This window comes from Aedes albopictus, unplaced genomic scaffold, assembly GCF_035046485.1.
Source record: "Aedes albopictus strain Foshan unplaced genomic scaffold, AalbF5 HiC_scaffold_156, whole genome shotgun sequence".
In the NCBI taxonomy this organism is placed as follows: Eukaryota; Metazoa; Arthropoda; class Insecta; order Diptera; family Culicidae; genus Aedes; species Aedes albopictus.
This window is the reverse complement of record NW_026916932.1, coordinates 8,917-36,588: the sequence shown is the minus strand read 5'-3', so window position 1 is coordinate 36,588 and position 27,672 is coordinate 8,917. Positions and strand designations below refer to the sequence as shown.

At 44.2% G+C, this 27,672-nt stretch overlaps 1 protein-coding gene across 9 annotated transcripts in view; it reads right to left on the bottom strand.

Annotated features, from left to right (window-relative positions):
• LOC109414131 (histone-lysine N-methyltransferase, H3 lysine-79 specific) overlaps positions 1–27,164 on the bottom strand; it is a 37,372-nt gene extending 10,208 nt beyond the window's left edge. The window contains exons 1-6 of one of the 9 annotated variants that reach the window (XR_009995786.1): positions 26,642–27,164; positions 8,219–12,057; positions 4,626–5,302; positions 4,387–4,545; positions 4,083–4,319; positions 1,788–2,415 (exon numbers count right to left, since the gene is read on the bottom strand). Coding sequence is in view for 4 of the 9 variants with exons in the window: in XM_062843330.1 (XP_062699314.1) it covers positions 4,083–4,319; positions 4,387–4,545; positions 4,626–5,302; positions 8,219–12,057; positions 26,642–26,911 (5,182 nt within the window). In the remaining 5 variants the exon portion in view is untranslated. The remainder of the gene's footprint in view (positions 1–1,787; positions 2,416–4,082; positions 4,320–4,386; positions 4,546–4,625; positions 5,303–8,218; positions 12,058–26,641) is intronic. The other 8 variants (XR_009995787.1, XR_009995788.1, XR_009995789.1 and 5 more) reach the window with 8 other exon arrangements.
• Positions 27,165–27,672: the final 508 nt, after the last annotated feature.

The following is a 27,672-nucleotide window of genomic DNA, read 5'->3' as shown; positions in this document are numbered from 1 at the left end:
GGTGTATGTGATAATTGGCGGGGTATCATGTTACTGTGCATCGTTCTCAAAGTCCTCTGCAAAGTGATCTTAAATCGGATACAGGAGAAAAATTATGCTTGTCACGCTCTGTATTATCTTGGACCACATCAACGAATTCCAAGAGTCTCTCTACGTGGTGTTCGTTGATTACGAAAAAGCTTTCAACCGTTACAATCACGAAAATATGTGGGGAGCCCTCAGGTGCAAGGGTGTCCCTGAGAAAATCATTAACCTCATTGGAACTCAGTACAGGGAATTTCCGTGCAGAGTACTTCACAGAGGTGTTTTGTCCAACACCACCAGGGTCGTCGGTGGAATAACGCAAGGATGTATAATATCACCGATACTGTTCCTTATCGTAATCGACGAGATCCTGATAGGTATGATTGATCATGAACAGAATCGTAGGTTGCTGTGGCAGCCTACTACTATGGAGCACCTTAAAGACCTCGAACTGACTGATGACGTTGCTTTCGGCGCTCTAATATTCAGAGCAAGTTCGATGAACTAGCCGATCGCTCACCTACGGCAGCATCCAGCTTTACGGTAGCTGCACAAGCAGTGGGGGAATTAAGAAACTTCCAATGTCTTGGTAGCCAAATGGCTGCACCAAGATCGACATAGGTGCACTGTTCAAGAAGGCGAGGGCTGCTTTTGCGAGTTTAGGAAAGGTTTAGGAAAACAGATTAGTCAACGCACCAACATTCGAATGTTCAACTCAAACGTGGAATCTGTGCTGCTGTACGCCAATGAAACCTAGTGTGTATCAATGGAGAATACTCAACGGCTGTGCAGATCTTCATCAATAGATGTTTGCGGTTTATATTTCGTTGTAGCATTAAGTTATTTGTGTATGATGCCCAACTGGTTCTTCAACGTGGAGCTCCACCGTCGATGTCATCAAAAGCCGATGGTGACAGAAATTAGGCAGCAAAAGTGGAGATGGATCGGCCACACTATAGGCAGTGTCATGTACGAAATCGTTAATTGGAACTTAACAGGACATTGCAGCAGAGGCAGACTATGGCGGCGCACCCTCCATGGATAAATAAAGGAAGTCGAAAGAAATTTGACCTGGCCACAGGTCAAGGCGATGGCTTGCAATGGATGGAGATCTTTCAATTCGCTGTTCTGGATCACCATGGATGGTCAGGACTGAATCAGCAGTTGCCAGACTTTGTAAATTTCGTTTGGGTTAGAAAAAAAACTAGATTTGAAAAGGCTATACAAGCTGTTGATGTAGCACATTCCAATTTTGATACTTGATCTTTGAAAATTGTTACAGTTCCTTGTTGGGATTTGAACTGCTTGATAAGGTCAATTAAAAATTCTACTGTGAACTATCATATTTACACATTATTTCTCCCGGCATACTCTTATTTTTTTTAATTGTCATATATTCCCACAGCCTAATTTTTTTCGCGTTATTAATATTATACTCAAGTTTCCCAAAATGTTCATGTTAAGTAATACGTATATACAACAAACCCTGATATCCGATTTTTGCGGTGATGAGTCATGAGCAATGTCAGTAAAACTGAATTGTAACGAAAATTAAAAAAAGAATAAATAATATGAAAATAATAACAAATAATAAAAACCAACAAAAGATACACAACTAGAGTAAGAAATTTAAAAAAAAACATGTTCTTGTTTTGCAGACAATTGCTTTGCAGTGGTCGTGGTACCTGTTGTTGTTATGAGATTTTGAGTGGGTGTGCTTGCGATCGATTTTTTTTGTTTGATGTTTGCTCACTCTGACTTACCGTTAGGAACATGCCACGCAACTTCGGCAACTGGTGGCTGTGGCCTATGACCGCACCACCGGTAGTGTTGGGTTATTGCGACTAAAAGAGGTCGCCGCTTCTTGATGCCATTGTCATTTGCTATATGAGTTAGGAGGGTACTTATTGGGCGCATAGTGATGATGCCTTTGCGTCGATGACGGCATCGGCCCATCGTTTCGAGATTGAATACGATATTGTTGATGATGGGACTGTTGTTGATGTGGCTGCTGATGCTGTTGTTGAGGTTGCATTGACCGTTGCTGTTGTTGGTGATTATAGTTGCGTGCACCCGAAGGATTTGAACAGCCCGTGTTAGCACTGCTCATACCACCACTACCATAGGGCAAGTTGATTACCTTCACAGACGAGGACGAAGACGGTTGTTGTTGTTGCTGTTGTAAACCCGAAACATTGCTACTGCTGGACGAGCTCCCTACTGTCGAAGACATTTGAACAGTTGAATTGGTTACGATGCTTGCTACTGTTTGTTGTGGAGCTTTGTACATTGTTGCGGTTGATGTGGTGGTGGATGTTGTTGTTGACGTGGAAGAAGAGAAAGTGGTAGTGGTAGTAGTAGTAGTAGAACTAGAGGCACAGGTACCGCGGCCTAGGACCAATATACACATTTTTATACATATTTGGTATCAGTCAGAGGGTATTGTTTAGCGTACGGCACACATTTCTTTTGCGCTCAATACCAAGACGTGTATCGTTGATTGAGGTTTATGTGTTATTAGAAAAGGCAAATTATAAACATAATTAAAAACTGAACATAACAAAAGAGTAACAATACAATGTAATTGTCAAAATACTTTAGCGCAAAAAGCATTAAATGTATGTTCCCAGATCGGTGACGACTGCAGACAACTTATTTCCTCGCCTATATTATAACGTCCGAAAAAATGACTAGGATCCAAGAAAAGACATTTTAGATTACGTTTCGTCGGTCCAATATATCCTTGTTATCTTAAATGCAATCATTCCCAGCGGCATCGTTGCGCTTTTCACTGTTAGCCAGTGTTACCACACTAATATTTGTAATAGTAAAGGAAACAACATCTACTTTAATCACTATTGCTAGAAATAAAGACATGCAAAGAGATCTAACTGAAACCATGCGTGAATAACCCAGTTGAAAAGGTGCACAATGAAGACTAATTGGACACAACATTTTGCCGTACATCTAAACTCTTTCTTCACGTTTTTTGTTGGCTGGGTCTCCCTCTAGTTATACGAAACTTTAGATCACCATAAGGTTTGGATGGGTTGGATTTCTGGTTAGGTCGAGGATCTTTCTAAGCGGATCTAATCATAACTTTTTCCAAAGTTGTTACGAAGTTACGAAAAGATCTTGGACCGACCGGGAATCGAACCCAGACTATTCAGCACAGTTATGATGTGCTTAACGCTTCACCTAGCTGTGTGACTATCTGTTCCGCTTCCGCAACTATAGCAATGTTTGTATGTCTGTAGTAGATTGAATACATTGTCATTGACGCGCGACAAATTAACACAGTAAAAACGACTTTTTAGATTTAGAAAAGACGAAATTCACATTCGTTCGTGATGGGTTCAACATGGTCAATTGTTCAATGTGGACACATCAAATCCTAATTTCGCTCACCGAAAATTGAAACAAATTGCGTTCATGAAACTAGAGATCGCAAAAAGTGCAAAACAGCAAAAATATCATTATTTTTTACGGATGTGTGACGCATAGTAGTAAAGAAAAGCCACATCGAGTCAGTGTTGAAAACGTCACACACACATTGCTCTGCAAGATTGTCACATCTAAACTTACATATTTGATGGATGAATTGCGCGAAAAGACTAAACAGAGAAGACGTTTTTCTACTGGGCATATTCGCTATCAAAACGGATTTCGCCGTATGCAAAGCAACCTTTTACGTGTACATGGAAAAGAGAAGAATAATTAGCTGTGGTGTGTCCCAACGTGTTTCGCGACTCTCACTCACAATGGGAGAAAAGCAATGTTTTGAAGCTGTTTCAAGAAGGTGCTCCTAAAATACTTGAATATATTGAGACGAAAATTTCTACAGTTAGAAAACATGAACAAGCATATGCAGAATGACAACAAGAATACTAGCAACAATATAAGTGGCACAGAGGAAAATTAATTTCAATGAATCTATGATATTAGGATCGAAAAATAACACAGGACAACACTATTGACGAGTTATCACATGTAGGAGAACAGAAAAAAAATAGGTAAAGCAAAAGAGAACAGTTAGCATCAAAACTAGAAAGACATACCGTCAACGTCGTTCCTGCCGTGACGCAACAAATGTTGCCGATCGTCAACCGCAGAAAGCGAATTGATTTCCGGACTCATCAACGGTCCCATTCCGCGGGATGACCCCGATCCGCTCCTTCCGACGTGAAGCAGGTCCGAGTTGATCATCGAGTCCGAGCAGTCGGTGTAAAGCATTTTCGGCGGTCTTGGGGGGTTTTCTATGATGGGCGAAGTACGCTTGATGCCGGCTGAGTACTCTGCAAAAGACGTGAAAGGTGAACCTGAGTTTACCAAAATCCATGCACATCGAAGAATTACACTCACTCTCAGTTTTAACGTGTTGTTGCGCTGGTACTAGTTGAATGGTGTTATTGGGTCCTGAGTGCATTGGTGCAGCTAGATCCGGTCGCCGATGTCGTTCAACGTCTTCATCCTTGCTGTTCAGTTGGGCGATTACACGTGCCCGTAGCGATGCAGCCAAACCTGAAGAAATGTATATATTTTATCAACCCGTGGACATTAGGAAATTATGCTACGATTGAATCAACTGCACGAATACATACCTTCAAGCGGTGGACTGCCGTTCATACGATCATCCATCGCCTGGGAAGCCATCGGAGGTTCCCTGCGCGAATGCGGCTGCTCCATTGGGCCCACCGCAAGACCACGATGGTGATACATGTCACCCATTGCTCGCATTCCGCTTCCGGTTTGGTGATGCGAGGTCGGCGGAAGATGGGATCCAACCGCTGACGGTTCTTGTCGGTGCATTTGATGTTGTTGTTGTTGTTGTTGCTGCTGCTGCTGTTGTTGTTGTTGCTGTCGTTTGTGTTCATCGATGAAATACGAATCCAAATGTGGTTTAATGTCCGCGCGGGGGAGCGCCATGTACGGTGGTTCTGCAGCTCCGTGACGATCTGCGGACGAGTAGGACGGTTTCTCGCTGCGCGTCGGTTGATAGACAACCGATGGGTGCGGTGCTGTTTGTGGGTATTGTTGCGAAGACGTGGAATGGCCTCGACTATCCATCTGCTGCTGCTGCTGCTGCTGTACAGGTGCACCTCGCGGTGAAATAATTGCCGCCGAAGATGACGACGAGGACGTTGATGCCTTTTTGTGATTGTAGGTGGCCACTTGTGCCAGTGTGGCCAAATTACTTTGACCGTGAAGATGTACAGGGGATTTTGTCATTTCCCGACTGTTCGGACGAGATACCGGACTGTACGACGAGGTTTGAGCACTGGAAATAGAGAACAAAAGAAAGTGTAAATTTGACGGAGTAAAACAGCGAGAAGACTTTGTACATAAGCGACGAACCCTGCCGTTTGAAGAAAACTTGATAAGTTCAGTGGGGAAGTGGAAAACCGTGCGACTCCATTGACTTAGTGAAATATCTCAACCATCGAACTAAACTACGGTAGTAGTATCCATGACACGATAAATGCAGGGGAACACGTAATACAGACCTTGTTGCGGTCATTGAGCCTTCTACAAGTACCTCACAATAGCTTCTGTTTCTCATGGGCAGACGTGGAAGGGCCGTCAGGGCTCTAAGCTGAACTGTGCATCATAGTCCTCCGCAAAGTTGAGGGATTGTTGTCCGGCCCTGCCAGTCAGCCGTAAAAATAGAATTGCAACGGAAAGTTAGCAACAGAATAATACGAACCGAGATCAATGCCTTAGCGACGAAACAGGACTTGCGATTGGAAGCTAGGTACGTAGAATTGCCGATCTCTTAACATCATCGGGAGCACTCGCATACTCTCCGATCTACTACATCTCCAATCTATTATATCGCGGGTTCGACATCGATGCGCTGCAGGTACCATCTAACAGAGTCGCGGCTACTTTCTGATTGATGCACAGCACTTCTCCGACATTATCGACGTCAGGACCTATCGTGGCGTTAACATCAATTCCAACCATTACCTGGTGATAATCAAATTACGCCGAAAACTTCCCGTCATCAACAATGTATAGATGCCGGGGCCCGTAGCGTAGTGGCTGCACGTTCACTTCATAAGTGGAAGGTCATGGGTTCGATCCCAGTCCCGGCACTTGCAATTTTCAGTTGCTCTTTCCCCCGAGAGCGGCTGACACCTGACTTTTCTGAGCATATGCTCTAACGGACCCGGAAACTTGGATATCGGCAAATGGCAACTCATAATGGACCCCCAATCGAACTGAAAATGGAACAAAAGCCACACAGCAACATCGTGCCATGGACAGGGCAGAAAAGTGATAGCAGCGCAAAGGCTACCAGTTCGAATTAGAATTAGGATAGAATACATTTAGGCGCTGTACTAAAGGATAAGTGCAGCCGCCTATTGTAATCGCTCACGTAGTGGTCCGCTAGGGCAGTAAATTAGGTTAAGTGGTTGAAGAATAAAAAAAAATCAACAATGTATGGTACATGCGACAGCCATGGTACAGCTTAGAGCGACTGAAGTTACGGATGTCACGTCAGCATACGCGCAAAAGCAGTCATCGACGACGCAGCCGAGAGCACCATCGGGAACGTGCAACGGAGTCGATGGAACGAATGGTTCGACGAGGAGTGCAGAGCGGTTTTGGAGAAGAACGCAGCCCGGACGGTAATGCTGCAGCATGGAACCCGGCAGAACGTAGAACATTGCAGAACGTAGCAGAAGCAACAGGCCTGCCTCTTTCGGGAGAAGAAACACCGAGTTAATTTAAAGGTGGATGAGCACCTGAATGGCAAGGAGAAAGTAGGCACGGGAGATGAAGATAACGGAAATGATCCAATTCCCACGCTGAGGGAAGTTAGGGATGCCATTCACCAGTAGCCATTAGCTGTAGAACTCATCAAAATGGGCAGAAGTTGTTCATCTGCCTGTACCGAATGATAGTCAGGATCTGAGAGACCGAACAGCTACCGGAAGCTGAATAAGCTGAACTTTTGTGACATGCCCCGTTTTGATATTCGCATGTAGCTAACGAATTGAAGGAAAGGGTAATCTGTCCCATTCACAAAAAAGATGACCATTTGGAATACGAAAACTTTAGAGCGATCATCATCGCTGTCATCTAAAACGAATGAGTTAGTAGGAAGTTCATGGCACAATAGTAGGAAGTTATCAAGCCGGCTTCATCGATGGCCTTTCGATAGTGGACAAGATCTTCAACGTACGGCAAATCCTGTGAAATGCCGTGAATACCAGGTCCCAACGCATTCCCTGTTCATCGAAGTCAACGGCGGCAAACAACATTATGCACCGCTAAGAGCTATCATATCATATAACATGAAGAAAAACGGTTATTGTGGGAAGCTGCGTAATGATTTCGGGTGAAACATCCATGGATGTTGCAGTTCATTCGGATCTCGCAGATGACAAGGGGATGGTCTCTCATGCCTACTCATCGACATTGCCCTGGAAAGCGTAAAGCGACGAGCCGGGATCAACATCAGGATACGAGTTTCACGAAATCCGTTCAGTTTGTGTGCTTCTCGAACAACATGGATATTATCGCCAGAACATTTCGAATGGTGGCAGATTCGTACACCCACCAGGGTGCAATGCCGCCATCTTTCACAATCTAGCATGTTGTATGTAAACATTTGTGTATCCAATGCATTGTTAATGTGGATACACGATAGATGTTGAAACCTGTCAGATTTATTAGGTGGGATTGGGGTTGCCACGTACACCCGTCTGAATTGCGAAGCTGCAAAGGCCGGAATGGTGATGAAATGCTAGTAGGCGAAAACTGAATACGACAGGATTCGTCTAGGAAATAACGTTATGATAGACGGCGATACCTAGGAGGTGGTGGAGGAATTCGTCTATCTTCGATCCTTACTGACAGCTGACAACAATGTGAATGTGAGTCGTGATATTCGAAGGCGCATCATCAGTGGAAGTCGAGCCTAAGTATTACGGGATCCAAAAGAAACTGCGGTCAAAAAAGGTTCACCCACGAACCAACTGTACCATGTAAAAACCTTATGCGACCGCTTATGAGATGTTATAGCAGCAAGTGCTCAAAATAGGTTCGATACCCTATAAACGCAAAACAACGCATCTTCGATAATACATCGGAGTTTTACAAGTACAACCATTGTAACAAAACCGGACATTTCACAGCATTCTCTGATGTAAACAAAATCTGTTATATTCATTCAGAAAATACTCACCTTCCATTAAGTGCAGCTTCCTCCATCACCCGAATGCTAACCCGTTCCGGTCGTTGGACGTTCGTGTTGATGACGGTGTGTCCCGACGGTGGCACCACCGCTGTACTCATGTTGACGGCAGCGTTGATAATCGACTGATTGGAAATCTCCAGCGTTCGTTCGATCTCTCCATTCACCAGATCGCCGATGGTTTTGACCGTGTTCGATGACGAAGGCGGCATCGGGTGCGTTAGTTTCTCTTGCGATAGATGACGTCTTAGGGCCATCTTTGCCGGCGATACCTGAGTGTAGTCGGGTTGAGACGATGATGATCCGGGTCGGGAGTTGTTACCTCCTCCGGACAGTTGTTGCTGCTGTTGTTGTTGTTGGAGTGGCATTTGTTGCGGTTGTTGTTGTGAATTCGTTGGCACATTGATGTAACGAATGTTGGCCCCAGCAGCAGATGGATAGTCGCCCTCCAGTGATGTGGCCGACGAACTTCGTGAGTGACTTTGGCCACTCATAGGAGGTTCAATGGGATTGCGATGATCATATCGAAACTGCTCCGGAGCTTTGAATTCCATTTTCCCTTCCAGAGCACTTCGGTGCAACAGATGAGGATCCACAACGTTCGGGTGGGGTTGACCACTGTGAGACCCACCGTAGTGCATTGCCATTTGAGTTTGCCGCAGAGTTTCCCGATCGCGTTCTTGCTGCTGAAGAATCTGCTGGTGCGTACTACTGCTGTTGGCCCCTGGGGAATGATGGTTAATTGGCATTGATTTCTGGTAGTACTTTGAACTCGGTGATATTTTCGTACTTTGGCTGGAGCCGTGACCCTTGTACGGCGAAATCGGCGATGATGTGATGGTCGTGGTGGCATTCAGATGGTGCGCCGTTGTGACAGGATTCATCAAGGACGAAAATTGGCTCGGCGGTTGAGAGGTTGGACCACCACCAGAAGACGGATGAGGTAGATGATGTTGATTGCCACTACTTCGTGGTCCCATTTCGTGGTGTAAAGAATTATGCATCGAAGTTGGCGGAGGTGGTGGTGGACCCGATGCAAGGTACACTGTTTTCCCGTACGATGACGACTTAGTAGGCGAAACGTGTTCTCCGTGACCCAGAAGCATCGGTTGCTGCGATACTTCACGCATATGATGTTGTGACGGTCCTTGGTGCGACGAAGGTGGTGGTTGCTGGGGTTGAAGAGGTCCTCCGGAACCGATACTTTTTGGAGGTGCCTGTAAAACCGAAGTGATAATACTTTTCAAGCGATCCTCAAAGTTAACCACCTTGTGCGAATCTTGCAGCTTTGAGCGTGATTCGGATTTGATGTTTGTTGTGCTGCCTCCTGCTGGTGGTAATCCTACCATATCTGGGCCAGCTGAGGGTGGTACAGGTACATAAGTTTTGGGTATGCTTACATTGGCAGTTGTTGTGTTCGCGCTGTTGTTGCCACGATGGTGTGATTTGCTTAACGTAGCAGGCGCAGGCATCAATGCAGCATCAGCGGGGTGAGTATGATGAGACAACTGATGTGGCTGCTGCGATTGATGCTGATACTGTTGCTGCTGCAAATGATGGTTCTTAGTTTCCCGCTCTTTCTGGTGTTTATTTGCGCTATTGGCCAACAATTTACCGGCCTCAATCTGTCTGCCGGTTTCAAGTATCTTTTGTGCCAGTATTTCTGGATTGTTTTCTTCGATCTTGCCAATGTCCGGTATTTCCGGCCATTCTTGAGATCTTGTTCGATTTTCGCGGGACTTTCTCTGAGATCTAGAAGACCCGGAGCTGTGCTTGGAGGAAGGTGGCTGAGTAACGTGTACGGTAACGGAAGGAGCTTGAGGTTGGGATTGCACTGAATGGTGTACTTCGCGTCTGAGTTCTTCAACACGCTGATGAGGTTGTTCTCGAGAAATATGTTGCTCTCTATGCTGATGGTGGAGCGTTGGTTGTTCCCCTCGTTGATGTGTGACAATTGTCGTTTGTAATGCAGCAGCAGCTTTTCGCTCTTCTGCCAATTTTTCTATTACACTCAGTTCGTTTTCCATGGAAGATACTTGAGCATATAGCTTTTTTCTTTGCGACAATGTGTTGGCAATTTCTTTGAGAACCAGTTCGTGTGAAGTCTTTGGAGTCATCTCCACGTCTTCAGTTTTGATATACTTGTCGGCCATTCTCTGCACATGCTGCATAACCAATCGTTTTTGTTCTTGTTCGATGGAGGTCACTTGATTTTGTAGTTTTGCGGCCATAACTTGCAGCTCCTTATGCCGACCGACAATTTCTTTCGCTTTACAAAGCAGGTCATTTTGGCTAGTTGTGCTGATGCCTAGCTCATTCATTCGAGCCTTCAGAAGGGCTACGCTGTCGTCAATTAGAACTTTGATTTGCTTTTCCAGTTGGCCAGCACGATTCAAGAGGCGCTGATTTCGTTCTTTTTCTCGTTCTATTTGCTGCTGAACATTATCTTTGTATGAAGTTTTTCGCATTGATTCGATAGCTTTCATAAACTGAGTTTTGAACAAATCCAACAATATTTGCAGGCCGTAAGGCGTCTCAGAAGGTGCTTCCGGAATGTCCAGCTCGGTATGCTGCATGTCACCGGCTAAAGACGTAAGCAGCTGATCTACGCAACCGGGAGCTGGTGGCAATCGTTTTCCAATGGCTTGATCAGATGTACTTAGTAAGGTTTCACTGTGCAAGAGATCCAGTCCATTGATTTTAAGAGCCCTTCGCTGCCGTCCTTTCTTTACCCGGCCTCTTCGTTTCGTAACGGCTGCCTGTGCTTCTTTCGCCGCTTGTTGAGCTGCTTGCGCAACCGGGTCCTTTTTGACCGTTTTAGGTCTTGTTATCTTTTTACGTTTCTTTGTTGCCACTGGGATTCGACCGTTTCGCAATACCGGGGAATTGTTGTTTTCTTCCTCGGATTGACTACTTTCCTTTTCTTTTCCGCTGCACCAATCTGACCATGGCTGTTTTCTATTTGCCGGGCCCGCAGCATCCGCTTCACTATCGGAACTGGTTTCATCGTTTGTAACTGCCTTTTCGTTTTTATCTTTTCTAGATCGCGATGCTCGCGTATTAGTACTCCCGCTAGCTTGGTTGTCATTATCATTTCCCTTCGTCTTGAGACGCTGAAAGTATCTTTCCAACTTTGTTCGATCGATGATGTGAAGATAGTATGAAACAGGCTTACCCGTCCATGAGACCGACCCTTTCAGAGGTGTCATTTCGCTAACGTGCATAATGGTTCCAATGTCGCTGAGATTACGATCCGTTATTCTAAAGTTTAACGGACAAAAGCTTTTGGATGAAACTATTCTGGCCCCATCTCGCAAATCAGCGAAACGTTCTTTGAGTGAATGATCAACATTAGGTCCGAAAGCGAAATTGTTCACGAACACAATCGTTGCCGACATAATTTTCTCGCGATGTTCATCCGCTAAGAAATCTCCCTTGATGAGTTCGTAGTCGCCATACTTTTTACCGAACCATCGCATCCACATTTTGAAGGTAGCATTCATACCTTCTGCGTAACGCGACGGAACGTCGGCTTTCTCTATTCCATAGCATATCTTAACCGGTGTAGACGCGGCCATTTGTAATACTACCTGTCCGACGCCAGACCCCAGATCAACGAACACGTCGTCGGCGGTAATTTTGATCTCGTCAATCATTTGGCAGATCAAATCAAACGACGTTTCGCCGTACACTTCCGGCGAAAATGGTTCGTACTGGTTCAGCTTTTCCGGTTCGACAACCGCCTGATTGTAAACTTGTTGAACTATGTGTCGTAAAAGACCTCGTGAAGGATACGTAAAACGCTGGTTTGAAAGGGACGTGCCCTTTTCCTGTAAAGAGGAAGAGAAAAAAATCGACATTAGGAATGTTATGTAGATAGGTATAACAAATGAAGATTAAAGATTGTATGAGCTTCTATCCGAAAATGTATTCCATGTTATTTTGTTTTGCAATATTTTTTCACCTAGCTTTTGAAAAGGGACATAGGGTATTGGTTCCCTTCTTAAGCATGTGGCTCCCATTTTCATCCTACGAAAAACAAAGGATTGAAACGCTGTTTGTTTTGTTTCTTATTTTTGTATTTTTTGTTAGAAGTGAGCACGCTTGAAAACAAAAAGAACTGAGTCAATCGGTGCCGTAATCCCATGTTTTCGAATAAGATGAATATGGGAGCGTGAGATTACTGATGGCACACATACCCTATGAGAAAAAAACACAATCTTCTTTTTCAAAAAATTGAAACTCGATAACGGTTTGTTGGATTGAACCAATTGATTTGAAATTTTGTACACGGCTAGATATAGCAGAAAAGTGCCCAAAATAGGACCCCTGCCGAGATGGTTCCACTTCCTTATTCCTTTCTAAATTTTCATTTCAAATTGGCTTCCTTTTTAATCCAGGACATCTTTCGGGGTATTTCAAAAGATTTATGAGGAAACTTTTTTAAAGATCTCTTCTAAAATTATTTCAGGGAACTTTCCCGCAATTCTTGTATGGATATCTTTCGGAAATCATTCAGGGATTTCGTCTAGGAGCATCTCCCTGAAATCTATCTGAAATCTTTTACAGATTTCATTCAGAACATTGTTCGCGCTGGGACGAACGACTCGGGGACCATTCGGCTGACGTTGGATTCGACACTGACGGGATTCACGGGAGGGAAATGACGAACACCGGCGGGTAAACTACAATGTCTTTATTTTTCTCACTTTTCTCTAGCTACAATCTTTTCTGCTCTGGCTACTGCTACTGTGACGCAAACGGGTCGACGGTCGGACTTGTACTGATGCGAGCACGCTACTGCAGTGCCGTTGGTTGAACGTGTTTCGTTGATCGCTGCACGTCGTTGGTTGTTTACCGACATGGTTGCCGGTATTCCTTTTAGATTGGACGCGTATTCGGCGGGAGACGGAACATCCTCCCCCCGATTGAGGCATCTCAATTAATTGAAGAAGACGTATTTGGGAAAGCTTCGTTATCCTCAATGGGTAGGATAGATACCTTGTTGATAGGACGACGATACTTGACTCCATCAGCGAAGACATTAACTGCCCGGACTAAACCGTCGGTTCCTGGATAGACGGCCACGATGCGGCCTAGTTTCCAGTGAAGAGGGGGTTGATTCCGATCCTGAAGCAGCACAATCATCCCTTCACGAATGTTGGGCCTTTCCTGCTGATTTTTGCTTCGAGGTTGCAAAGTATTCAAATAGTCACGGCTCCAGGCACGCCAAAACTGTTCGCGAAGGAGCTGAAGGTGTTGCCATCTCGACAAGCGGGATGCCTTGACGTTCTCCAGAGATGGTTCAGCTGGGGCGATAAGCGGCCGTCCAATCAAATAATGTGCCGGGGTTATCACCAAAGGGTCCGCAGGGTCATTGGATATAGCGAACAAGGGCCGGGAGTTTAAAACAGCTTCAATTTCTGCCAGCACGGTACAAAATTCCTCGAAAGTCAGATTGGTATTACCAACGACACGTTTGAGGTGCGTTTTGGCAGACTTTACGGCCGCCTCCCACAGACCGCCGAACTCAGGTGCGTCTGGGGGTATGAAATGCCATTCAATCTCATGGTTGCGGCAAAACGATTCGATAGCGTCAACGGTCCTTTGTTCACGGAATTGCTGGTACAGCTGGTTCAATTCGTGACTTGCACCACGAAAATTGGTAGCGTTATCTGAATGGAGTTCATGGACCATTCCCCGGCGAGCGATGAAACGTCTAAGAGAAGCCATGAATGCATCGGTGGTCAAATCAGTAACGCCCTCCAAATGTACGGCCTTGGTTGCCATGCATACGTACACAGCTATGTATGATTTCACCAAGGTTGGGCGTCGAGTACCTTGCTTGGTCCAGAAAGGTCCGGCATAATCTACGCCGGTTACGGCGAAGGGAGGTGATGGCACAACTCTTGATACTGGAAGGTTTCCCATCAGCTGACTTGGAGTGGTTGGGTTTGTCCGGAAGCATTTCACACAACGCCGTGTAACCAATCGAATTGTGGAACGAGCGTTCACCAGCCAGTATCGCTGCCTCATGGCGTTCATCAGACCAATTTGTCCAACGTGGTGAAGCTCGACGTGCATTTGTTGAATAAGTAGGCGTACGACCGGATCCTTATCCGGCAGAATGATTGGGTGACGGCTCTCGAATGGTAACTGTGAGCGGTCCAACCGGCCACCTACTCGTAGTAGTCTGTCATAGATAATGGGCCGGAGATTTCCAAGACTTTTGCAGGGCTGATTTGATAGAACACGCTTCATTTCATCGGAGTAATGGGTGCGCTGCACAACGTACATGATAGCTTCAGTTGACCGGCGAAGCTCACGGACGGTCAGATGGAGTTTAAGCTCACGCTCCACCAGATTCCTCTTCTGGCAGTTGGCAGCAAAACGCAAAACATAGCCCACAACACGTTGGATTTTACGGAAGTTACTGAACCGGAGAAAGAATGAATGGAGGTCCGTACTCACATCAGGTGCTGCTGCCAGAGCCTTCAGCTCCGGAAGCTCCTCATCTGAAACATCTTCAAGGGATTCTGTGTGATATTCTGCCCGATGGAGAAATTCGGGCCCGCTCCACCAAAGGCTGTTGTTCTTTAGAGACCCGACCAGTTGACCACGGGATACGATGTCCGCTGGATTATGCTGAGATCGAACATATGCCCACAGATACGCATTGGTATGCTCTTGAATTACAGCGATCCGATTCCTTACAAAGAGCTGTAGTTGGTTAAGGGGTTTCTTGATCCACGCTAAAACAACTGTGCTATCACACCACAACACAATGCTCCGGAATTCCATATCCAAAGCTGGTACCACTTTCTGTGTCAACCGGGTAAGCAAAAGTGCGGCGCATAGTTCCTTCCGTGGGATAGAGAGATCTTTCAGTGGAGCCAGTTTTGACTTGCTAGTTAGGAGATGGAGCTTGGCTGAACCATCGACGAAAACACTTCGCATGTAAATGCAGGCGCCATAAGCTTTGTCGGAGGCGTCGGAGAAGCCGTGCAACTCGTAAGCAATGGCGTTGTCGCACGTGACACGTCTTGGAATTTCAATTTCGTGGAGATTCATTAGTGAATCCTGGAGCTCCTGCCACTGTTGTGCTGTGTCGTTATCCACAGGTTCGTCCCATCCAGTCTTCAGAAGCCATAATCTCTGCGCTAGGAGTTTTGCTACTACGATGACCGGCGACACCAGTCCCAAGGGGTCAAAAAACTTGGCGATTTCCGAGTACATTTCTCTCTTCGTGGGCCGTTGCAGACACAACCTTGATGATTTCGGACGATAGGCGATAAGCATTGAGTCTTCAGATGGATTCCAGAGTAAACCCAACACTTTGATGGCTTCATTTGTTCCATGTTCCTCTACCGCAACCTTCTTTTCTTGGTCTTCCACAGGGATGTGCTCAAGGAATTCATCAGAATTTGAGCACCACTTATGTATGGGAAAACCTCCTCGTTCGAGCAGGTGTTTCAGTTGCTGCTGAGCTTCGATGGCGTCTTCCACCGAGTCGGCACCAGAGAGTACATCGTCCATGTACGTCTCCTCCTTCACTATACGAGCGGCGATAGGAAAGTACTCACCTTCCTCTTCGACTAGTTGTACCAAACACCTGGTTGCTTGATATGGGGCCGACGCCGTATCGTAGGTAACGGTACACAGCTCGAGAACTCGTAGGGGTAACGAAGGATGCTCCCTCCAGAAGATCCGGAGGAAACGACGATCCGGCTGGGCCTCGAGAACCTGCCGGTACATTTTCGATATGTCTCCGGTAAAGGCGACCTTGAATTTTCGAAAACGCAGCGCAATGTGGTATAGGTCGTTCTGCACTACCGGGCCGATCTGCAGCACGTCATTCAAGGAGAGATCTGATGGAGATGGCTTGGTACTTGCGTCGAACACGACTCGACATTTGGTGCTTGAGCTAGACGGACGCAAAACTGCATGGTGCGGCAAGTAATACGTTTGTTTGGTTGCTGGATCTGCGGATTCGTCGATTTCGACACAATGACCGAGAGCTTCGTATTCCCGGATAAAGCTGACGTATTGCGCTTGCAAAACAGGATCGCGGGCAAATCGCTTCTCCAGCATCAGGAATCTTTTCAACGCTAGGGAACGACAACTCTCCAACTGGGGCAGATTAGCTTTGAACGGCAATTCAACAATGAATCTCCCCGTTTCGTCACGCTTGTAGGTAGCAAGGAAATGAGCTTCGCATTCAGTTTCCTCGGTTGACCTTTTGGGGACTTCTGGCACCTCCTCAATTTGCCAGAACCTCTGCATACTTTGCTCGATGTCTTCAACGGCAGCGTGTGTGCATTGGAGTGATATGTTCGACACAAGTGGATCGACGATGGAACCAGCTACGATCCAACCCAGATAAGTGTCTCGTAGTTGTGGAAGCCCTTCGGAAAGGCTCAGTTGTCCAGGTTTCAGCAGGTCGAAAAACAGTTCCCCGCCGATGAGCAAGTCTACCTTATCGGGGGTGTGGAAATTGGGATCAGCGAGGGTTATTCCGTTTGGAATCTTCCAGTTGGTGATGTCAATCTTAGATGTCGGAATCGCACCGGTCACTCTTGGGGTAACCAGACACTCGAGGCTAACATGGAAGCTGGATACACGGGATCGGATCCTGACAACCATCTTCTCACGGGCAAGGGAGCGCAGGGCGTTGATGCCAACGATAGGAACGTTAGCCGGTTTCTTCGTTAGGCCAAGGCGGTTGGCCATTTCTTCCGTCACGAAGTTGACTTGTGAGCCACTGTCCAAGAGGACCCGGCATTGATGTGGCTCGTTGTAACTGTCGAAGACCTGTACTATCGCAGTCAATAACAGCACCGTTTTTGTTGTTTGTGCGAAATTTGATGAACATGCTGTAGACACGGGTGCATCCACAGGGGTAGACGTCTGCACCCCAGTCGGTTGAGTCGGTACGGGAACGGAAGCGTCCGTTGGAAGCGAAACATTCGGTGGGGGTGTTCGGGTGGGTACTCCATCGTCGTGAAGCAATGTGTGGTGTCGGCCTTGACACTTCCGACACGCTTTATCGGACGGGCATTCCTTAATTCGGTGACCTTTGCGTAGGCAGTTGAAACAAACTCCAGCCGCGCGAATCTTCTCATTTTTCTGGGCCGGAGAGAGATCGGACAAAGTCGAGCACTGGAAGTTAAGATGGGAGCCGCCACAGATTTCACACACGCTGGTGGATTCGAAAGGATTGGTCGACGCTGCATAGCTTCTTTGCGGGTTCATCTTCGACGATTGGAAAGGCTTCGGTTTCGTGCTTTGTTTGGTAGCTAGATCCGCAGTCTCACAGTTCTCTAGTATCTGGCATCTGGACTTAAGGTAGGTGATCGTTTGGTCATACTTTGGAAGGTCACCCTTCCTTTGTGTCCCTTCCCAGGACTTGCGGGTAGTCCTATCGAGCGCGGAGACGACCAGGTAAACGATCATATGTTCTGACACGCCAATGATCTGCTGCTGGAGGAACTTCAGACTTTCAACGTGATGAGTAACTGTGGACAATAGAGCTCTCAGCTCCTTATAGGATTCTGACGTCATCTTTTGGAGCGAAAACAGGCCACGGATGTGGGTTTCTACCAAAACACGTTTGTTTTCGAAACGATCTTCCAAAATGTTCCAAGCTTCATTGTAGTTTCCTTCGCTCAAGATTTTTGTGTCCAATACACCTGCTGCATCTCCGATAAGGACCTTATCAAGGTGATACAGTTTTATGGCATCTGTATCTCCCGAATTGGCCATCAGGTCCTGGAAGACTGCTTTAAATTTCGGCCACCCGGCATAGTTTCCGTCAAATGTTGGAATTGGCGCACTCAGCGGTTGCTGTTTGATCACCACCATCGGTTCGTTGTTGGGTGCGTTGTGTGATACTGCTTTATCTTTTGCCTCCAAAAGCAGTTCCTCCACGGCTTCGGAAACGGCGTAATACAGCTGCTCGAAACCATCATATTCGGTCTCCTGTTGTTCGATGGCATCGTCAGGCACCAGTGCCAGCACCTTGCTATGGAAGTCATTGTATTCGGTGTACGTAGCAGAAAGGCTCTTGGAGAGGACGTTCAGTTGGGCTAATCCGAGCGAATCGTTGGTGATTATTGTCCGTTGGATTCGCACTAGTTTCTTCCGAGCCTGGCTCCGCTGCCGGTACAGTGCATAGAGTTCCTTGGTAGTGGCAGCATCCATTGTGATTTCACCTTGGGAGAATCCTTGGAAGGGTGGAGAATCGCGGGATGTGTTTGTCTGGGTTTCTCGTCGCGCGGGTGGTGGCGTATGTTGCAGTGACATTTTCTGATGTTAGACGACCACCAATACAAACGCGACACGTATACGCGCACTTTTCACTCTGCGACGCGACGCGATGCAACCGTAGTAGCGAGAGCAATTGTTCGTTCGGGTTTTCACTTCGGTAGAGCGCAGCGTTACACTTTTCACTCGGCGGAAAAGATGGCGACCGGCTTCTGTCCAACGGCACTGGACAAACTTTCACGGCGAAAGCTTCTACGGACTAGTTCGTGATCCGGTTCGGGATGGACCAAAATGTTCGCGCTGGGACGAACGACTCGGGGACCATTCGGCTGACGTTGGATTCGACACTGACGGGATTCACGGGAGGGAAATGACGAACACCGGCGGGTAAACTACAATGTCTTTATTTTTCTCACTTTTCTCTAGCTACAATCTTTTCTGCTCTGGCTACTGCTACTGTGACGCAAACGGGTCGACGGTCGGACTTGTACTGATGCGAGCACGCTACTGCAGTGCCGTTGTTGGTTGAACGTGTTTTGTTGATCGCTGCACGTCGTTGGTTGTTTACCGACATGGTTGCCGGTATTACTTTTAGATTGGACGCGTATTCGGCGGGAGACGGAACAAACATCTTCTGAAAATTGTACAGGGTTTTCAGAATTTTCTTTTCGGGCGTTCCACTCGAATATTTTTGATGGTATCTTCCCGGAATTCTCCACAGGATTCAACCCGGAATTTTTGCACGAATCCGGAATCCTTCCGAGAATTCCTACAGGAACCCATACCGGAATTCTTACAAATATTCTTTCCGGAATCACTTCAAATGTTCTTCTCAGAACCTTTTCAGTGTTTAATCATGAAATCCTTTCTGAAATTCCTAGAAGCTTTCACAGAATCTTTCAGAGATTTTTTTAGAACGAGCCGGGCTCAACAGCCGGGGAACGATTTTCACAAAATCCGGTCAATTTGTGTGCTTTGCGGACGACATGGACATTATCGCTAGAACATTTGGAACGGTAGCAGAACTGTACACCCGCCTGAAACGCGAAGCAGCAACGGTCGGACTGGTGGTGAATGCCTCAAAAACAAAGTACATGCTGGTAGGCGGAACCGAACACGACCGGATCCGTCTGGGTAGTAATGTTATGATAGACGGGGATACTTTCGAGGTGGTGGAGGAATTCGTCTACCTCGGATCCTTACTGACGGCTGACAACAACGTGAGCCGTGAAATTCGGAGGCGCTTCATCAGCGGAAGTCGGTCCTACTACGGGCTCCAGAAGAAACTGCGGTCGAAAAAGATTCACCCACGCACCAAATGCACCATGTACAAAACGCTAATAAGACCGGTGATCCTCTACGGGCACGAGACATGGACCAGCACTCGGAGTTTTCGAGCGACGCGTGCTTAGAATGATCTTCGGCGGTGTGCAGGAGAACGGTGTGGCGGAGAAGGATGAACCACGAGCTCGCTGCACTTTACGGCGAACCCAGCATCCAGAAGATGGCCAAAGCTGGAAGGATACGGTGGGCAGGGCATGTTGCAAGAATGCCGGACAACAACCCTGCAAAGCTGCAACTGATCCGGTTGGCACAAGAAGGCGTGGAGCGCAGAGAGCACGATGGGCGGACCAGGTGGAGCGTTACTTGGCGAGCATTAGACGCGACCGAGGATGGAGAGCGGCAGCCACAAACCGAGTATTGTGGCGTACTATTGTTGATTATGTCTTGTCTTAATGATGTTGAACAAATAAATGTATGTATGTATGTACCTTCAAAATTTCTTCCCGGAACAATTTCATATGTCCCAACCGGAAATCATGATTTGATTCGTCTCGGAATTCTCTAGGCGATTTTTCTCGGAATTCTTCCAGGGTTTACTTCCGGAAACATCCACAGAACACAGAACACAGGAACACTCTCAGGGATGGCTAAAGAAATTCTTCAAGGAGTTCCTTTCAGATTTTATTCTAAAGAATTCTCCAGGATTTCTTACACAGATACTTCCCGGAATTCTCCAGGAATGTATACGGAAGTTTTACGAGGAGTTCCTTCAAAAATTCTTCAGAAGAATGCCCCCGGAATACTTCCAAGGAATCTTTTCGAAAATATACCAAGGAATACTCCCGGAATTCGCCTAGAAATTCCTTCCGGAAACATTGGTGGAATTTCTCTCGAAATTCTCATGATGATTTCTCCCTGGAATTCCTTTCCAGAGTTCCTCTCGGATTTTTTTGGGAATTTTCTTTCCGAATTCTTCCAGATATCACTTTTGAAAGTCTTTCGAGAATTTCTCCCGGAAATCTTCCTGTGCAATTTCTCATTTTTTAGAGTTCCTTTTCGAAATTTTTTTAAAGGCTCTTACCAGATTTTTTTCCTTGAGTTCTTCCAAATGTTTCAATTGGAATTCCATCTGGAATTCTTCTAGAGATTTCACCTTGAGTTCTTCTAAGGAATTCTACTTAGGATATGTTACGGATTTTCCAAGGCTTTTTTCTGGAAATCTCACAGTGATTTTTCTCGCAAAATTGTCTGGGATTTTTTACAGGGATTTCTTATAAAGATTCTCCCAGAAAATACTCAAACAGCATATCTCTCTCTGGGTTCTCATTTGGAATTTTTTTCAAGTGTTCCTCTCGGAAATTGTATACCAGTGATCCCTCCCGAAATTCTTCAATGGATTCCTCCCTCTATTCTTTCTGAATTGCTTTTCGGGACTCTTTTGAAATTTCTCTCGGAATTATTTCAACGAATTCATCAGTGATTCCTTTAGGTTTTTCTTTCAAAGATATCTTCCAAAAATTCTTTAAGAAATTTCTCTGGAAATTATTCAGAAAAATCCTACTGGAATTCATGACAGAAATCTTACCGAAATCCAGTGGCAACGCCCTAACTTCAAATCTACTTGCTCTGCGAGTACTAACAAATTTTAAACTTTTATGAACAGGTCAATGGGAATAGGATTCAAAAGGATTCTTTCAATGGAGATCACCTAGAAGTCTTTCAATGACTTCTCATGATTCTTTCGGAAATTTCCCAATAAATTGATTAACGATTTTTTCCTGGAAAACTTTCACCTAGATTTCTTTTGGAAATCCTCCAGGAATTCTTTCAACCTTCCTTTTGCATCACGTTGAGAGCAGCTCGCTGACGCAGTGTACGGTTTGGGTGAAAAATGACCCTGATGCCAAAGGAGGGTTAAACACATCCGTCTCCCAGAAATCTTCTACAGATTTCCGCCGGTATGATTCCATAAATTTGCCTAGGATTTTTTTTTCAGAGCTTTTCTCGGACAGGGGTACACCTGAACCCCTGGAATGTTTTCTATGTATTCTTCCAGGATTTATTACAAAATTCTCCATAGGAGTTCCCCCGGAATCGTTACACGAATTCCTCCAAGTCTTCAGGTAGGCTCAGTGTACCAGTTATGGCTATAGTACCTCAAATTCGCCATAGTTGATTTTCAACCTTTAATGATGCAAATCAAGAAGAAAAAAGTCGTGAACACATATCACGATCGCAAAAGATGGCTGCAATCATTCAAACTTCACAATTTGCGCAAATTGTGATAGGAATAGTTAATTTTCCTTAACTTTTTCGCTTCCTTGCACCCTATTTCGCCAAAGTGTACCAGTTATGGCTAATCCCGTAAGGAATACATGTAAATAGTGCAAAGTGGAACCCAAATTAACAATTATGTCCATAACTGGTACAGGGTTCCTATCATTGGCACACGCCGTAATAAATACTAAAAGTTGTTTTGGCTCGGTTTCTATATTTTTCATGTGAAGTATGAAAACTTATCTATCATTAGACATATCGATGGCATTCGTCGATCTTCTTCTTATTTTTGTAGAAATAGTATTGCTTAGGTAGTCTGATAACTGGTACAGGCACCCTATTTCTCAAGGAGAATCTCAAGGACTTCTTCCCGGAATCTTCAAAAGGATTCCTCCCACAATTCACCGGAATTCTTCCAAAGTTTCTTTCCGGAATTCTTCCAGGAATCCCTCCAGGAATTCTTTTCCAGATTCTTTTGGAAAATATTTCAGGTGTTTCCTGGAAAATCTGCATTCATTCTCCCGGAGTTCTACACGGAGACAAATTTCGTTCGTTTGAAACAAACATATTCATGTTTATTCGGTAAATTGAAAAAATGTTTAAAACTAAAATTTTAATTTTTAAAACTAACTCAATTACACATTTATTTCGACAATACCGATTGAGGAGCCCCCCGTTCCACCATCTAGAACGTAAACAAAACTCACAAGTTCCAGCTGCAATATCAAACAAGATTTCCTCCTGCAAAAAAAGGCAAGGTTCACCGGAAGTATCCACGAAATTCCGTTGTTTTCAGGAGCGTATGTTATCTAATAGATGTATACATTAGACCTGTTCACTTTGAAACTTTTTTTCTCCGATTCTCCGTGACACATCAAATTATCAATCCACTTGCAAAAACAAGTTTTCAGTTCAAAATTGAGCCAAATTGGAAAAGATTTAAAGGTGTATCAAATCGATTTTGTGTTTTTTAGCCGTTTTCACAGAAATTTACTCAGAAATTCACAAAATTGCTCCGAAAAGGTGCCGGAGATATCGTTAGGATATAGTTAGAACAATACTCTAAAACTTTGCCTATACTATACATGATGTTGACATTGAAAGTACAACACGGGAGGTTGGTTTTTCCAGCGAAGGAAATAACTTTAGAGGTTTAATGTAATGTAAAAAAATATTCACATTTGTTTCTAACATAATCTGTCAGAAGATGCATTTTTGTTTTAAACATGGATTGCATTTGCTTCAAATGTGACGTTCGATTTGTTCCAAACAGTTGTATTTTTTGTTGCCTGAACAAATTGACAATTTATTTGAATTTACTTCAAATATTATTGATTTTAACTTAGTTTTTTTCTGCGTGTATTGAGAGATTTGTCTCGGAATTTATCCAAGGATTCTTATCTGAATGCTGAGATATATTCATCCCGGTATTATTTTTTCATAAATCTCTTTCGGATTTCTTATTGTAATCATTCAGAGATGCCCCCGAGAATTTTATCATTTTTCCTTACACAAATCTTTGAAGAGTGCCTATGCATTTCAGCTAGACTCCTCACAAATTTCATTCTGCAGATTTATTCCTGAATTCTTCTAGGAATAATTTGTCCTGGAGTTCTCCCCAAGAATGCAATTTCGAATGTCTTCCTGTGATTTTCTCGAAAATATTTTAGGTATTTTCTCGGAATTCTTTCAGAAGATTTATCTCGAAATCCTGTCGGATGTTTCCCAGAGCTTCCTCCGAATTGATTCAACGATATTTCCCGAAATCTTTCAAAACATTCCTTCAGAGTCTTCAAAGGAATCTGTTCGGTTTCTTCACGGCATACTTTCAGGGACATCTCCTAGAATTTTTCCAGCGATTTAAATTTGGAAATTCGTCCTGAGATTCTTTTTGGAACTTTTTCAGTCACTTCTTTCTGAGATTCCTCCCGCAGTTGTTCTAATGTTTCTCCCGGATTTTTGTCAAGGGATTCCCCTCGTAATTTTCCCAGGAATAATTCGAAGGATTATATATAATTCTCTCCGATTTTATTCCAAAGATTCGTCTTGGACGTCTTTCATTGGTTCTTCTCGGAATTAATAGAGACGAACGAGCCAAGGACTGAAAGACAAATCAATCAATCAATCGGAATTAATATTGAAAATTCGTCAGAAGAGTACTCTCAGAAAACTTCCAATGATTTATTTTGAAAATATTCCAAGCAATAATCTCAAAATTTACTATAGAATTCTTTTCGGAAAATGCCCGGAATCGAAATTTATTCCGGAATTCTCTAAAGAATTTTTTACCGAAATTGATGCAAGGATTTCTCCCTGATTTTTTTCAAAAATGCCCCTCGGAATATTTCATGATTTATGTTCGCAATGGGGCACGTTCGGTGTAGTACTAGATTTGCAGTTATGAGCTGAATTTTAGTATGGTGAGAAGGTCAACTCTCCGTTTCTACAATGAAATGGTACAAAAAGCGTGGGTATTATGATTCCTTGCCTAATTTAATGTTGTTTGAGCAAAACTTTGGATAACTATGTTGTTTATGTTGCAAGAAATGGAGAAAACAACCACACTGTTGCCCAAAGTTTTGCTCATACAGCATCCAATTAGGCAAGGAATCATAATACCCACGCTTTTTGTACCATTTCATTGCAGAAACGGAGAATTGACCTTACCACCATACTAAAATTCAGTTCATTACTACAAATCTAGTACTTCACCGATCTGTCCTATTCTTCCAGAGATTAATTCCAAAAATCTTCTGAGAATTCTTCTTCGATTCCTTTTGGGAATCTTCCTGGTTTTTTCAAAGCTTTCATAGATGTCTTTCAAAATTCTTTCAGAGCTTTTTCCTGGAAATCTTACAGATATGTTTCCTGGAGTTTTTTTTTTTAATTCTTCAATCACTTTACCTAATTTACAGCTCTTTTGTCTAATAGGGCACTGCGTGAGCGATTCCAATTGGAAGATGTACTTACGCTTTGTACAGCGCTTAAGGTGAAACGGGACGCCGTGTTATTTTTCCTATCTTGCCTCTCTTTCTAACAATTTGCCTCGCGATTTTGAAGATGGTAATCTCGAGTTCTATTGCGCTGAAGATGATGAAAAACAATCAGCATGTGCAGTGCAAGTGAGCATACACAATGATAGGTTTTTGTTGCAAAATATGAAGTAGAATCTGAGATTACCATCTTAGTAGCAACAGAGCAATGGCGGATATTTACCCGACCGTCCCGTCCGCCCTTAAATGTACTCTATTTTAATTCTACTACATATATCTAACTGGTTACCGTTGCGCTGCTTTCACTTTCTGGTAGAATAATGAGCACGAGGATATTGATGTGTGGTTGTTGGTTGTTCCCTTTTTCAGTCAAATCGGGGGTCCATTATGAGTGCCGTTCGCCGATGTCCATGTATTCAGGTCCGTTTGAGCCATGGGCTCAGAAGAGGGTCAGTGTCAGCTGCTCTCAGGGGGAAAGAGCAACTGACGAAAGTGCCGGGGCTAGGATCGAACCCATCGGTTTCCTGCGGTTCCCTGGAGTTGTTCCGAAGACTCAATCGGAATTTCAACTGAAATTCTTTCAGGTATCTTCCAGAAATTTAACAGATATTGCTCCCGAGATTGTTCCATTATTTAGCTTCGGATTTTTTTTTCAAAGAATAATCCTCGGAATTGTATTTAACAAAAAAAACATGAATTTTTCGAAGAATTATATCCGAAATTCTTAAAGATTTCATCAAGGATTCCTTCGGAATTTCTCTCTGGGATGTTTTCCCAAGTATTTCCGGTGATTTCATTTGGTTAATCCAGGAAAACCTTTTAGATATTTATTACAGAATTCCTCAGGAACTTGTTCTGGAATTTTCCAATGATTTCTTCCGAAATCGATCTAGATTTCTCCTAGAATTCCTTAAAATATTACAGAGCTTCCTCGATCTAGATTTCACTAGGAAATCCTCGAGGAAAACCTTGAACTATTACACAGCTTCCTCTGATTTTCATAGGGACTCCTCCTTAAATTTTCCCAGAGATTCCTTCTTTTCTAAGTATCCTTGTCAATTTTTCCCAGAAATTCTGGATTTCTGATTTTAGAAAAACTTACGCATGTAAACACTACTAGAAGATAGCTCTGTGTCATTGGCGTTGATGAGGATTTTCTAATCATCCATCATCATTAGATCTACAGGAAAATGTTTGCTCACGAAAAGCTGCTGTGGTCTTTTTTATTGTTAACAATTTAAATTTATTACGACCATAAATTCATTTTCTTTTCCTACACGTGAAGTCCCAACGAAATAACGAGGGCCTGCCTTTCCAGTAATACTGTGATAGGTACAAACATACCATATGTTCAAAGATGCTTCCTTTACGAAAAAAAAAATCCAAGGCCAATCGCGAATCGAGCCCAGGCACACACTGAGCCTTTGTGAAAACTCGCATAAGTTGAATCTTCTATTCAAGTCTGATAGTTTTATATACTGGTTAGCATGTATTTAACAACATATCAATTTTTGGAAGCAAAAGTTTGATTCTCGCGCAAAGCGTAACGCATGGAATGTGTCATAAAACAGTCTAGTGTTCAGCAATTGTTACTCACCAACGCCGTCACGCTGTCGATTGCTTTGTTGAAACGATCGCACAGATTCTTCATGGCGTCGTAGTCTCCCGTGTCTATGTCGTTCAGGTTGATCTCCTCAATGGCGGATTTTATTTCCGGCATGTCCTCGCACACCCAACGGACGTTCTCGATCAGCTCCATACCGCCGTTATCGTTACCGCCGCCAATCGAGAACGGCCAATTGTATAGAAACGGATCCGCACCAGCGGGAGACTGCAGTTTAAGCTCCTTATAGTTTGGGGTTGCCATTTTTCTTGGATTTTTGTTTTATTTTACACACTTTAAACACTTTGTAACACTTAACTATTTATTTTCTTATGTCAGTATTTTTTTCCTTTATCACGAAGGCAACATATTCCCAGATAATAGAAACATTTTGAATCTGAAAATAGAAAAAAGAAAGAAATGATGTAAGTTAGAACCATGCTTTAAGATATGGGTAAATGTAAACAGTGATAAATGCGAGACCACAACAATCCAGGCAGCGTTATTATGGTGGAGACGCGACGGTCAACAACCTTGATTCGCCGTTCGCTATAGCTTTGGCACCTAGCAGAGGATAGACAAGCTGGCTACAGAAAAACGAGAAAAACCAGCGTTTTGTTTCTGTTGCCAAAGATTGGATGACGGTGGCGTGTTTTTCTATATGTTCCATATTTTCATTGCTCCCCGTCAATCGACTGGCGGTGCGGTTTCGGAGCCGCGTGTACCTACTATCGGTCGGACTGGTTGCATGTCGTGCGCGCTTTGCCTCCCCAAAAAAAGGCACGTGTTTTATGCTTTGTTCTAGACACCAGCGTAACCACTCGGAAACTCAGCCACGTGGGTTTTAAATAGAATCACAGTCTGCCAAATATAACGCATCATTGCTCGGCTGGGTTTTTCGAACAGAGAAATGATTGAAATTCTATCCGTGTCCGGTAAACATAAATAATCAATGAGGATTCAATCGGTTAAGGTTTAGCATAGCAAATGTTTAAAGCATAACATTATGAAATTATTGATGGAAA